The sequence below is a fragment of the Octopus bimaculoides genome, chromosome 3 (assembly GCF_001194135.2).
Source record: "Octopus bimaculoides isolate UCB-OBI-ISO-001 chromosome 3, ASM119413v2, whole genome shotgun sequence".
NCBI lineage: Eukaryota > Metazoa > Mollusca > Cephalopoda > Octopoda > Octopodidae > Octopus > Octopus bimaculoides.
In genome coordinates this window covers 101,568,978-101,584,348 of record NC_068983.1, presented here as the reverse complement: position 1 = coordinate 101,584,348, position 15,371 = coordinate 101,568,978, and the positions used below count along the sequence as shown (strand labels likewise).

The following is a 15,371-nucleotide window of genomic DNA, read 5'->3' as shown; positions in this document are numbered from 1 at the left end:
ATATATACATACATACACACACACACACACCATATAGTATGTATGTATCTCTCTCTCTCTCTCTCTCTCTCTCTCTCTATATATATATATATATATATATATATAGTATGGATAGTATATATATATATATTTATATAGTATGTATAGTATAGATATATATTAAATGTATAGTATATGTGTGTGTGTGTGTGTGTGTATATATATATATATTGTATGTATTATATATGTGTATATATATATATTATCCAAAAAGAATAATATTAAATATCCTTCATGACTGATCTTACCAATTGATTTTGCATAAAGAATACAATGGAGTGTTAGGTAACAATCCAATTATATAACTCTACGCTCATTAGAGTTAGCCTATATAGAAGGGAATCCCTTCCATACTGAATGGTATGATCAGCCATGATGGATATTTAGTACTATATTTTTCAGATAATATACCCACTCTACTGATAGATATATGAGTGAATCTTTCGCTGACTTATGGTGTCTAAGATGACTTGCATATATATATATATATATATATATATATATATATATCATTTAACCATGGTAGTGGTTGAATATATTTTTAAGTCCACCATTTCATCAATTGCAGCAGCTTCCAAGATTCACCACTAATTCAGTTCTCAACTAAATTGCAAACTGTTAATAGTTTTAAAGAAGACACCTCCTCAGCTACACTTTGACATAAATAGTTTGAGATTTGGTTCAGTAGAAAAAAAAGTTATATCAAAATATGTCAGACCTCAAGTGGGTAGTAAGGCAGATATTCATCTTCAATTAACATAAACTTTTTAATTTTAAATTAAAAGTTTACTTTTCTTATGCTTAAATGATAGAAAAATGCATGTGGAATTCAGAATTGTAAGTCACATTGAACAAAAAATTAGTAGAAAAACAGTTATGAGGTAAAATGTTACGAAATTTAATGTAAGGAAGTAAAAAGTAATGCTTAAGCAATAAGAATAAAGAATATATTTCTAAAATGAATATTTACATACTAAGGTGGTGACCTGGCAGAAATGTTAGGGCACCAGGCGAAATACTTAGTGGTATTTTGTCTATCTTTATGTTTTGAGTTCAAATTTCGCCGAGGTCGACTTTGCCTTTCAGCCATTTCAGATCTATCCAATTAGATATACAGATTATTTAATTAATTTTTTAAAACTAAACACTTTCATACTTCCGATCCTGGTAGAATGTGTCACATACAAAAAACACACATGCAAACACACATACACACACACACATCCATGTGCATGCACACACACACACATGTACACACCCAGCAGTGATAGTAGCTTTGATACTCGAAATATCTGGTGAAGTAGGATACATGATAGACATCTGAATTCTTAATCAAGTAATACAGGGTGTCCTACTCAATGACTAGCATAGCAGTAACATTGTAAAGGCTACAAGGATAAAGGATTTGCAATAGAGAGAAGGAATTATAGCACAATTGATTAAGAATAGAGTTAGACTTGATGAATTGTGGTTCAGTTTTATTTTCCAGAAAAGGTACCACAAGTACTTAGCTTAGAGCAAACCAATATACCTGGCCTTCATTGATTTGAATTGTGCCACACTAAGGAAACTATATGTAAATGAATGGCTTGTGAGCGCTGTGCAAGCTAAGTGCAAAGACATAGTAAGTGAAAGTCAGCAATGAGTTCAGCTATGAATTTATCATAAAGATAAGTATCCATCAAGGACTGACAGAGTTGCATGTGACACTTGAGGCTGTTATCTTTGTGAGTCCTGTATCCTAGCTTTTTTGACATATAGTGAAAATTTCTAGAACCTTTGGCAGAAACTGTTTGGTGGGAAAATTCATAAAATTTAATTAATAGAAGACTAATTTAATTAGTAGAAGATTTATTAAATAGTTTTCTACTATTTAATTATAAGGCAGTTGATCTGATAGGCTGAATCATGTTCACATAGGCATTAATGCCACTTCTGGTAGGACAGTTAATTCCTTGTAGCTGACATTTATTTTCTATGGCAATGCAGTTGGACCATGGTTCTAAACTGGGGATCTGAGTGAGATGTTTCAGAATTTAGCAGGAACCTTGCTTCAGGCATCTTCTTGCGATGAGTTTGTTATAAAACAAACAGAACAAAGGTGTGTGTGTGTGTGTTTGTGCGTGCGTGTATGTGTGTGTTACATAAAAAAAAAATTAGCAGGTAGAACATGAAAACAAATACAAGCTGAAAAAAGACATGATGGATGTGCTAGCAAAATGAATGTGAAATGTGCAGGAATTATAGTTTAGGGTTGAAATATATGTAGAAACAACAGTACTGTACATGTGTGTAACAGAATGCATGCATGTTTGTTGTAAGAGTGCATAAGTCCAAACAAACATGCAGAATAATTCAAGTACTCTTAGAAAATAGAAACATTTATGTCAAAAATGGATTGTGAAATCCATTGCAAAGCAACAGAACAGAGTGTGATATATGTGCATAATGAATGGTGTGTATATTGCAGCAGGGAATAAGACACCAAGAAAACACATAAGCACATAAATTGTTCACCAGCCACATGTGGGATTTTAAGCCCAAAATGAGGCATTCTGCAGAAAGTTGAACATAACAATGCCTTTTGTTTTATGTATTTATCATCATGAGGTGAGCAAGACATTGCAGAGCAAAAACTACTGTCAACATAATGAAATGTAGTGTGCTGGTAGAAGTGTATAAAAAATAGTATACAAACAGAGATAGAGAAGACAAGTTAAATCCTCACAAAGAAAGGTATTTATGTTCACGAGACAAAGTATGTATGTGTGCATAAAGTAAGAATTTAAAACATAAACAAATTCAAAATTATTTAAAATGCAAAATACAAAAGGGAAAGGTGTACACGAGAAACAAACGACATCAAAATGACAAACTGTCCATATTCAATGTTTGTTATTTTAAATCAGAGAAATTATAAGAATGTGAAAGTTTATGTAATGTCTATAGAAGTCTAAGGAGATATTGAGAAAAATACAGATGTTTGTGCAGTTGGAATGTGAAGAAGTCACCTAATTGAAGAAGACATTACAAGGAATTTTTTTATATAAGCTCACAGTATAGCATTGATGAAACAAATGACTGGAATATGTAGTGGAAAATGCCAATTTGATAGGTTATAAAAATATTTTCTACCAATGCACAAGAAAAAGGGTTATTGAGAACTGGGTAGAAATAGCAGTGAAATGCCATTATTTACTGTGGTTATATGGAAACACATCAGATGCAGTATTATAATAAGTGTTGGTATTGATGAGAAAATTACTTCTGTAGTCATTGGCTTGTTGAGTGAAACTCATTCAAGTTAGCATTTGTAAATGGTTTGTCATGGTCACCATTTAAGTTAGTATAGACACAGGTTTTACCAATTTACTAGGTCAACATTCTTGTGGGTCTTAGTCATTAACATGTCATTGGCAGTACACAATATTAGGCAGGCTGCATGTGAATGTCAGAATGACCAAATTAACATTTCTGTAAGTTACCATATTTTTTATGGAAATATTTGCATTTACATATATGCAACAATTATTTGAATAAAACAGCACATATGAGATAATGAATATGATAATTACAAATCTTCATCACATAAAATATTTTAGTTATTTATTTGAAAATTGCTCACCCTGTGACAAAACTGACCAACAAAGTTCTGTAGTACCTGAGGCTGTTCTCTTTGGGAGTTCAATATCTCAGGTTTTATAATATTCACTTAAATATTCTAGAACCCTTGGCAGAATTATTTAGTGGGAAAGTTCACCAAATGCTTGTGTGGATTTGGTACATGGTAGCTGAAGGAAGCCTGTTGTATGTATGTAGGTATGTGTGAGTGCAAGCTCATATGTCTGTATTTGTTTATATTTATGCTTCTACAAAAATCCCTGAGCTACAAGCAGTGATGTTGTTATTTTCCCTGTTGACAAATAAGTAACACCCTGGTTTTACACCATCAGAGTTGTGTGGGATAAGGATAAAAGATCCCTTACAAGCCTAATAAATAAATGCAAGGGTTACCATGGGAAATCACATGTAAAAGCAAACCGTTTTGGTTTGGTAGTTTGCAATTCTGGAGTGAAGCCTAATCTTTGGAATACAGTTTTAGCAATTTTACAGATGTCTGATTATTATAAAAGTGTGTTAGAGATTTTGAGACATTGCATTTGTAACTAGAGGAGTTTAGCTCTTGTTATGTCCAGAGAGTGTTTTGTTATGGTAGTAAAAAAAGTTCATGGTTGTTATTTATTGTCCACAAACAGCTGAGATTTAAAGGAAGAATATTCAAGGAACACCTAAATTCCTAAGAGGAAATTTCATCGGAACATTTTGAAGTAAAAAAGTTTTAGAGTAAATCTTCTCTTGGAATTCTTTTTAATAGCAATAGACTGGGATTTTGTTTGCTAGTAGTTACATCACAATGCTACATGAGGAAGCCTGTTTGTTGAACTCTGAAATTTGTTTCTTATCAAGATAATTTGAAATGAAAAGATCAGTTTGTCAGGAAAAACATTTCTTATCTTTATATATACTGAGAAAATTCAGTTGAATCCTTTCGAGGATGAGACAGAGTTATTTATGCATGAAGGCCATATTGATACAATGGCAATGGTTGTATCATCAGTTAATGATAAGGTAGTAAGTTATAAAACTAAAATAGAATAAAATGTTGGATTGGAGTAGAAGTAAACCAAGAGATCTATGGTGAAAGTAATAAACACTTTGAACTTTCAAAATTTGACATTACTTGCATATGGGGACACTTCCATATGGAAATTAATATGCCCATTATGAAAAGAACAAATCTCACAAAGAAAGTCTATGAATTACAAATACTCATTAAAGTGAAACTGAAATTAATAACTGTTTACATACCAAGATTAAGAAATTTTCCCAAGGTGAACAAGTATATATTTAGTAGGAGGATGTATATCTCAATTCATGGCAACTATAGTTGAGATTTTGTCTTGAGTGAAGAGCAAACTGTATGTAATAGCTTAAAGTTTTGCCAATCACTCACTGCTCACTATAAAATGGAAGAAAATGTGGCTACCAGACTAAACAAGTATATTGATTAAATATGTATTACCTACATTAACAGTAGAGTTGTTATTAATCTGTAATTTCTTCCATTTTTTTATATATGTATGCTATTATATTATTTATATGGTGCTTTAATGTTTTTTTCTGCTATATAGTTGATATGCGTGTCTGTATGATATATGTGCACATGTCATATTTCAGTACATTTTGGTCACCATCATTACATCATTTTTAAAAAAAGAATGTCTCAGCACAAATGGTAAATACTATTCCAGGTCTCTAATGAATCAAATATTTTCTGGTGATATTGATTTATTAAATTGAATGTTTGCAAGAATTTTCCCAATATCAAATGTTCCAAATGGTTGGTCATTAAGATACTTTTTAATAGTGTCATTGTCTGAATTGCTTCTGTTAAAGCATCTAGTTTGGTGCTTTATAATTCTACATTCTTATTTGCTGGGATCTGCTTCACTTTCATCTCTGTAGTCAATAAAAGTACCAGTGAGATGTTAAGATCAGCTTAATGCACTGTATATCTTTCCTTAATAAAAACTGGATAAGAGTTTACTCAAAAGAAAACCATTATTAAAAATTCTTGATACAAGCACAAACATGGGTGTGTGATTATGAAGCTTGTTTTGCAACCACGTAATTTCAGGTTCAGTTCCACTGCATGGTACCTTGGGCAAATAATCTTCTACTATAGCTCTGGGTTGACTAATGCCTTGTGCATATGCATATATATATATATATATATATATACACACACAACCCATATCTGTCTATCTCACTCTATATACCCACATGGACCATTTTCATATTAGCTAACCACTTAACTTTATTCTTTCAACATGAACTTACAGCTTGGGTCTACCTGGAATTATTTATACCTAACAGCCTATACCTTCACGGAAGTATGGACCAACCTACATACCCTCTGTAAGAAGATGAGTTGTAAACTTTATTCTCCTGTCTGCATTCTTCTATCTACTGTTTTATTCTTTATTCTTCTATCTACTATTTTATTGCTTATAAACTGTGAATTTCCCTGTCTAGATCTTTCATACATACTGGGCTTGTCTCTGATAATGGAATACCCAGTGTATGGACATGCTAGCCTATCACTTGGGATATGCCAGAAACAGCTGTAATATTTCAAATTCACCTTACCCTAATTAAATATTCTAAATGACTTGAGATACCTGTCCTGCCTTGGTTCTTGTTGTCCTTTGTCCTCTAACATATTATATATATATATAAATGAGAAACAAAGATGTACAGGTGTCAGTTCATTACAGCTGTTTCAAGTGACTCCTTTAATTGATTAATGAAAACATTACATCATTGAAGAGAAACCATTTTCAACAGATGACTACACGGACTTCAAATACAAAGGGCAAACCAACTGTTTTAACATATTTGTATCACCAGCAGAGCTCAAATATTTACATTGATTCTGCTGGTATATCTTTGGCAGAATGAGTTTAGAAAATAGTCTACGTAGTGTCAAAGCTACTAGAATTTAGTGGTTAGTAGAAGTTATGGGGGTGGGGAGGAATAATTGAGAGTAGTGACCTAGTTACCTACACTTTGAAGACAATAGGGGGAATGTAGTCTTCAATCATCCAAAATTAAATCTTTTAGGAGTTGTAGCTGTATTCTAGACAAAGGTGATAAATTAATTAATATCATGACAACCTACTAGACTATCTAAGTACTGGAACATTATATCCAGCTTTTCTACAACAAAAGGTAAGGCTTGGGGTGGTAAAAAAGGGGAATGCCTGATGGGGAAGGGGTGATAATTGGAAGAAAGAAGGATAAGAACTAATGATACTTATTTTGATTGTCATTTTAAAGGGGAAGGTAATGAAAAACTAAAGGAATATGTATTAGAAATTAGGGGTGGAAGATAAGTTCAGAGAATAAGGAAAGGAGCACATTGTAACTTGGCATATTTATAATGTTAAGCAAAATATAATTAAATATATAGATGAAGGCTAGAAGTTACACTTAAAATTTTGATAAGATATAAGAGAAATATTAAGATTTTTCATAAATGTAGTGTAAATTAGATTGATCTAGCAAGGTGCCTTAATTTAAGTACCTAACTCAAACAAATCTTAATTATATTTTATATGTGTGTGTGTTTGTCACCCTCCCCATCACTTGACAACTGGTGTTGGTTTGTTTACATCCATGTAACTTAGTGATTCAGTGAAAGAGACTGATAGTACCAAAACTTCTCTAAAAAGAAAAAAATAGGAAAAAAGTGCTGGAGTCAATTTGCTTAACTAAAATCTTTCATAGTAGTGTCTCAGTATGGCTGAAATAATTAAAAGGAAAAGATACATCATCTAGCCAACATTATGGGACTGCTGTGCAAAAGTAGTTCAACAATCCCCTCTTACACACAGAGGCAACATGAAACTGAATATATTTCTCTTCCTTTATGTATGAAATGATGAATGATCTGTTTTTACAATCATTTAACATGGTTTGGATTGCTCCACCAAAATTTCAATACTTGCAAGAATGGAAAACAATAACAAGAAGAGACTATTATAAAAATAGATTTCACAGTTTATTCACTGATATGGATGTTTGCAATGAAATAGATTATGTGAAAGATTCCATTAATCCTATCTGTTGGGTTGAACGTGATGAGGAACAGCCAGGACAACAGTGTAAGGTTTCATGAGCAAACAAGTCACAATCTATACAAAAGTTCTGGTCACATTTGGTACAAATATATATCTAAAAAAGGTACAAAAAATAATGTAAATCATACAGTGTACATAAATCACACACACACCATCCTTCATCTCACTTTACATCCTCTATTCATGCTGGCATGGACTGGAGGGATCATTATGGTCCAAGCTAGTTCCAAGTTAATGCTCTTGTACAAGAGGCAAAAGACTGTGTTGTCCAAATACATTTCATTTTTGGCTTGATTTCTATGGTTTCCTGTTGAAACCATTTTATAGAGTGCATTTTCTTATGGCACCAATACTAAAAAGTTTGTCAGATCACCAACAAAACTAAAGGATCCTCTCAAGATGATACTGTTTCTGCTCATTTACCAACCACTTTACAGAGTGTACTGGGAGTATTTTATCATGGCATTAGTACTAGTAAGATTGCTTGTACCTAGTAATATTAAAAAGTCTTTGCTACTCAATGATATGTTTGTTCACTCAACACAATGTGACAGAAGATGGTCAGGGGAGACATAAATGACAGAAATACCAGCATGGAAGTACTGAAGGGTGATCTCATGACACTGAACCTTTTGGAGGAAATGATAAAGGACTGAGATATCTGGCACCTTGCTGTACTTGAGAAGACCCATCCTTCATAGTAAAAGTGTTAAAGCTGCTCCCACTGATGAAGAGGATTAGCCTGCAAGAGTCCTGTGCCAGTGCCTTGTAAAAAGTACTTGTGCTGGTACCACGTAAAAGCACTCATGTCACTACCACATTAAAAGCACCCATTATACAATGTAAAGTGGTTGGTGTTAGGAAAGGCAGCCAACCATAGAAACCAAGCCAAATCAGACTGGAACCTGGTGCAGCTCTGGTCAGACCATCCAACCCATGCCAGCATGGAAAATGGACATTAAGAGATGATCATATATCTATTCATTTTCTTCAGCTAGCTTGAATGGAATAGTTTTCCTGTGAAGTTTTACATTTGAAACATTTTTATACTGATGGATTATAGCTTGAATGTAACCCCCACCACTGTTAACCACTCAACTGTAAAGTCGGAATGGAATTTCTTGTCACCCAGGCAAACTGAGGTAATTAGACTTATATGTTTCCAAACAGAGTCTTAACACAATTGCTCGATGAGTGAGGTATGTTACGTTATCATACACAAGTGTAAGAGAATATATATGTAACTGCTCTAGTATGTACATATGAACATTCTAACAGTGTTATTAAATTTTTAGGAATAATTTAGATGTTAGTGATAGGGGACTTATTCTGTAAAATAATAAAATGAGCATCAGTAGAATAAGTGTATGGTAATAATGCTTTTTATAATTTGTTAGTTTCAGAGGGAAGGGTAGTAAACTTCTTTAAGCCTGTCTATTCAATTTCAATTGGTGTATATTAGTGGTTGAATGTGTATGGCTCAGTGGTTCGAGTGTTGGGCTCATAATCATGAGGTAGTGAGTTCGATTCTTGGACAGGCTGTGTGTTGTGTTCTTGAGCAAGATACTTTATTTCACATTGCTCCAGTTCACTCAGCTGTAGAAATGAGTTGCGACATTACTGATGCGAAGCTGCATCAACCTTTGCTTTTCCCTTGGATAACATCAGAGGTGTAGTGAGCGGAGGCTGGTATGCATGGGTGACTGTTGGTCTTTCATAAACAACCTTGCCTAGACTTGTACCTTGGTGGGTAACATTCTAGGTGCAACCCCATAGTCATTCATGACCAGGGATGGGTGTCTTTATTCTTTTTATATTAGCGGGTGGCAAGAAAACATAAGCTAAAAAGGGGACAGAATAATTGAGTAAAGTGTTTGTGAAGGATTTGGAAGGTAAGATCAAATGAAACTGATAAGAGGAGAGGCAAACGTGTTTAGTAGATAATGACAGAGAATTAGCAAGTTATGAAAAGAAGCTGTTGTAATAGTGGAAGAAAAAAACAGTGACACAGTGCTTCTTAATAAGAGGTTAATGATAAAAAGTATAAGTGAGTGCAAGCATGGAATAGAGAAAAGAACAGGAAAATATTTAAGCAGGTTTACTCACATTTTTTTCTTTCAAAGAAATCTGACAACCATAGCAAAATCTGAAACAAACATTAAAGCAAATGGAAAGTTATAAATGAATTTTAAATCTTAAATATTCCCAAAGAGTACTTTATATAAAGAGGAAAGCAAGTAGCTGGCAATGGATATGAAACAACTAAAACTTACAGAAAAGCTGAGAAATGATAGTGAGTAAAAATAAAGATGAAATCCTTTAGAAATGATCCAATCTATACCAACAATAGGAGTAGAAGCAAAAACTCCCAACAATAACAAGGATATTGATAGACATAATAAGAGAGACTTTTAAAAGGAAATTATATTGAGCAGACTAGAGTAACCACATAGAGGTACCTTTATGAAGTGATATTTACATGTTAAGGTATGTGGATGTCAGACTATACACAGGGAGATTACTATTCTATATGGTGCAAAAAATGTTAGTGAATAGTGAAATTTAGATAACTTTCTGTATTTTAATCCATGAACATGGCTGTGAGGTTAAGAAGTTCACTTTGCAACCAGATGGTTTCAGGTTCAATTTCACTGCATGACACCAAGAGCAAATGTCTCCAATTATATCCCTATGCCAATCAAAGCTTTGTAAATGAATTTGGTGAATGGAAACTGAAAAGAAGCTTGTTGAAGATATATGCGTTTGTGTTTCTCTCTCCTTGTTTATACATCATACTCTCCTCTCCATCTTCCATGTTATTTCCAGAGAAGGGTCAGCATTGTTGTTTTGTAACAGTTGTTTCATGTTGACTTTCCTTTTCTTTTCAAGATTTCCTCTTATATTTTTTTCCCACTTCAATGCTTTCTTCAACAGTTATTAACTTTCTCTCAGTAACCATTACTTTTTCTTCTTCACATGATGAAGTGGTACTTCATGCAGCTATTTGTTGGCTTGTTTTGAAAATTTGGCATAAAAAAATTTCTTTTGCCATTCCCAGAATTTTGATTGATGACACTCTGGAAATGTATTTAATGCCCTTGCTGTTCCCCTGGCAGGTCTATTACTTTCTTTTCTTGTCCAGTCTTTCAAATTCTTCAGGGCAAAACGCTTTGAAGTGATTTTTACTACAGCAAATATAGCAGCTAAGCCTTGTGCTCTTTATCGTCAATCTCATGTCTTGTCTTGACACCCTCAACTAGCCAGTCCTGGTAAGGCTGTGTGGTCATAGGCAGTCATTAGAACTTACAAATCCATTTTGACACTGCACTGACCACATGTTGCCTCTTTTTAACTCTCTTTAAACTTCTTGCCTAAACTGCAATATAAAGTGATGGTCAACCACATATATACATCAATTCCAGTGTCTCTCATCATCACTCTTGTATTTTTTAGTCCCCTGTATTGAGACACAAATGTATGGGTGGAAGCATGTCCAACAATTTCAGCCTGCATTTTGGATGAGTCTTTGGTTTTCAAAGTGCAGCAAATTGTTTTCATTTTCAGTTGAGAAGATTTCTTCCGAAATTGTAATTTCTGTCATCAGGGTAGATTTAGTCCAGTGCTATCTTTTCTAAAGCACAATCTCTGTTGGAAAAAATCATGTAACAAAGAAACAATGTTTAATCATACAAAATTTTTTCAAGTATTCTTCTTTGGAACAGTCTTAAGTCTAAAGCATTCGTTTGTTCTGTTTCTCATTGAAGACAAGATTAGCTTTAACACAGATACTGTATGGCCAATTTAAAGTCAAATGTCAGAACTGTCTTCAAATTTCCTTTTTAGACTATTTAAAATATCTTTATCAATTAATTGTTCATTTATATGTTCCCTTTTTTTACTTCCTTTTTTCATTCATGTATTTTGTTGTTTGTGTGTTTTCCTTGTTAGCAGTTGCAAGGTTTTGTCCTATTGTGTATTTACAATTGGTGGCCATATTGAAAGTGAACAAGTCGTGCACTTAAATATGAAAAGATCTATAAAAATAAACTATCATTTTGATAGTAAGCTTTTGTCAGAGCAATATAATCCTTTTTAGCAAATACTCCAAAGAGAATTTCATTTGTTAATGCTATAAATATAGTGTAGCTTCAGAGCAAAAGAACAAACATGTACACTTTAGAGCCAATGATAATAATAACGGTTCAAATTTTGGCACAAGGCCAGCAGCCTTGAGGGGAAGGGGAAGCTGATTAAATTGACCCCAATACATTTTATCAGCCCCAAAAGGATGAGGGGCGAAGCTGACCCCAGCAGAATTTGAACTCAGAATGTGAAGATGGATGAAATGCAGCTAAGTATTTCACCCAGCATGCTAATGATTCTGCCAGCTGGCTGCCTTAATGATAATAATAATAACAGTGCCAATTATTGTTGGGTCCTTGGGAACAGTATTAGAAGGCATCAAGAGGAATATAAAGGAAATTAGAATAGAGTGCCCAGTAGAACTGTCACAAAAGGCTTGCCTCCTTGGCACAGCCAGAATAATCAGGAAAGTATTAAATTGCTGAAAAGAACAAATAGCATGGTACCGTAGACTGTAGGTAGTAAGCCCGCTATGCATGCAAGACTCCAGGAACTTCAACAAAACCTGTGATAAAGAGATAATAATTATGATAATAATAAACTTACTGAGGTTTATCACTGACAGCTTCTGTTGCTACTACTTCCTTAAAATTAGCAAGTGGAAATAAGTGATGGTATGAACGAGCCAAATGAGGGGCTGACACTAAAGTTAAAGCTGAAAATATATATGTTAAAAAGAATATCTTAATATATGGTGATATCCTAATTACATTAAAGAAACAAATGATTATGATTGTAATATGCCATTGTAAAAAAACTAATGAGTATCAATTTTCATTTGGTCTGAATTAAGTTTTCACTTGGCACTTTGAAAGAAACAAAAAATTCAAATTATATGAAGAACATCATCATCACAACTATTAACATTTTTTTCTGTTTTTCAGAAAATTACTTGGATTTTAAAATTTCTTGAATTTCATGATCAAAAAGAAAATCATTCATCTCAGATAGAATTTTAACTTGGGATGTCAGGACAATAATAGGAATACGTGCATTGTTAATTAGTATTTAATTTGATTCAGAATTCTGAGAGAAAATTTCACAATTTTGTCCCAGTTTTTGGTAAAAATCTAAATTATACTGACCACAAGCTTTGCATTCAACAGGAAGTTCACAATATTTACTTCTGCACTGTGGACAAAAATAACCACCACTACTGAAGTTTTGAGATGTTTTATCATCAAGGTGGCTAAAGGAAGAAAAGAAATATCAAATAATTCACATATATCAACAATCAAATCTATGTCAAGCCAATATCAAATCTATTTACACAGTCATTTAACCAGTTCCAAAAGAAGCCATATCTCCCACAGATTACATCCTAGCACCTTAAAGAAAGAACTCATTAGAGTAATACTTCTAGATACATTATGCCTGAAAAATAAATCAATAAAAATGTCAGGAGTAATGAAAATAATTGGAATGACTTTGATCATGTATCTGCTGAATCAGGGCTGACATGGGCACAACAACAGAATTCATACAGAAAATTATTTAATGTACTCGTAGTATTATACCATATGCAGTAAAGAATTAAAATTGTAATGTTTGTGTTTTCTATCTCACTTGTTAACCTACTTTTTCAGCTGATTCTTGAAATTTAATTCTTAAGAGCAATATAGCAATTCAATGACGACAAGCAGTAATTCAGGAATAAATTTGTTGCTCAATTTAACACCACTAACTGGCTCTTGGCTGATTTAAGAAGAGCATAGACTGTTGTAAGCTTTCAGGTCATATCTTTGGTTCACTCTTGGAGACCTTGGAAAGGTGTCATTGGTACTCTCTTTGTTTCTCAGACAAAATCATACCAAAAATATAATTAAAGAAAGAAAACAAATGTATTTAAAAGTTGATGGCTATGAAACTATTAAAGTCTGTAGAGAAGGACTAATAGATTTTATGTCTAGAAAGTTTTGTGAGATAACACTATCAGGTCAAAGATGTGACTAAGACATCATCATTTAACGTCTGTTTTCCATGCTGGCATGGGTTGGATGGTCTGACAGGAGCTGGCTAACTAGAAGAATACACCAGGCTTCACTGTCTGTCTTGGCATGATTTTTTTGGCTGGATGCCCTTCCTAATGCCAAGCCACCTTACAGAGTGGACCAAGTGCTTTTCATGTGGCACCAGCAAAAACGTGGATTTGTTCGCAAATTAAGTTGTAAAAATAATGGACATGGTACTGCCATCAGCACTACTGAGATTAAGACAAATGAAAAGAATTAACTCGAGTTTGTAAGAACACACTTTGTGTAGTTGGTAAATGTTGTTTACATATCTGGAATGGGTTTCAACACACATTCTAACCAGTATCCTTAAACACATTCTAACTGGTATCCCCAAACAAGCTCCCCACATATTAAGCAAGCTCTTAATTAACAACACTATATAATTCTTGACCTAATGTCTAGTGGTACTTCTTTCCACTGTTATTACTACTGCTTCTAATTCCTGCAACTTCCTAAATAGTGGTATACCCTACCCTCATATAAACTCAAGCAGTGCACTCATCATCATCATCATCTCTGGGTTGTCTTATCATTAAAACCTTGCATTAAATAGTAAAATTTATATAAATATACTGAGTACATGAGTGTAGCAAGAATTTCAACAGAGTGGGGGTCTCTCAGTTATTAAAATGGATCCACTATCTAATTTATGCTTGTGTACCCAAGAAGACATGGGACAAAATTTTGAAGGCTGATCTCAAAACGTTGAACCTCATGAAGATGACAGAGAACTAAAGTATGTGGCACACTGCTGTACTTGAGAAGACCTGTCCACAACAGAATTGAGCTCCTAAAACCAAGGTGCCACATAAAAAGTGTGGGTGTAGGTGCTGGTGCCATGTAAAAAGCACTCAGTACACTCTGTAGAGTGGTTGGCATTAGGAAGGGCATCCAGCCATAGAAACCAAGCCAAAACAGACTATGGAACTTGATGCAGACCCTAACCATACCAGTTCCTAGCAAGCTGTCCAACTCATGCGAGTATGGAAAACAGACATTAAACGATGATGATGTACATGTATGTTCATATAAAATACACATAGATAACCCAAGAATGAAGTTGAAGAGGGGGTATAAAAACTTGTTGAAGCCCCACTGGCTTTATATGTGTAGCACAATAATGAGAAGGTAACTTCTGAAATTATAAATTGTGCGTAAATTAATTAAAACAAGAAAGTGAGCAATGCTACAAGGAGTGACTTTGTCCTTGACAGAATGGTGACAGCCCTGAGCATGTTTTGATAAGAGCCCACTTAACAAAAGTGAAACGCATAATCTTGTACTCAACATAAAATGACTTGAGACACACAACTTTATTGTAAATAAACCCTGAACTGGGTGGTAACTTGAAATAAGGGCTACATAAAAATATGTAGGGATCTGTTCTTTGGGAAAACAAAATGGTAATGTCCATGCTAACATAATTAATAGTGTGGGTCAAAATATCTAAATTAAAATTATTTTCATAATG

The 15,371-nt window shown here is 33.7% G+C and overlaps 1 protein-coding gene across 2 annotated transcripts in view; it reads right to left on the bottom strand.

Moving 5' to 3' along the window:
- Positions 1–7,639: 7,639 nt before the first annotated feature.
- The window catches only part of LOC106875921 (general transcription factor IIH subunit 2), a 28,617-nt gene continuing 20,885 nt past the window's right edge, over positions 7,640–15,371 (bottom strand). For both annotated transcript variants that reach the window (XM_014924236.2, XM_052966383.1), the window contains 4 exons: positions 12,971–13,074; positions 12,432–12,540; positions 9,849–9,888; positions 7,640–7,836 (listed from right to left, as the gene is read on the bottom strand). In XM_014924236.2, coding sequence (XP_014779722.1) covers positions 7,699–7,836; positions 9,849–9,888; positions 12,432–12,540; positions 12,971–13,074 — 391 coding nt within the window. In that variant the 3' untranslated portion in view covers positions 7,640–7,698. The remainder of the gene's footprint in view (positions 7,837–9,848; positions 9,889–12,431; positions 12,541–12,970; positions 13,075–15,371) is intronic.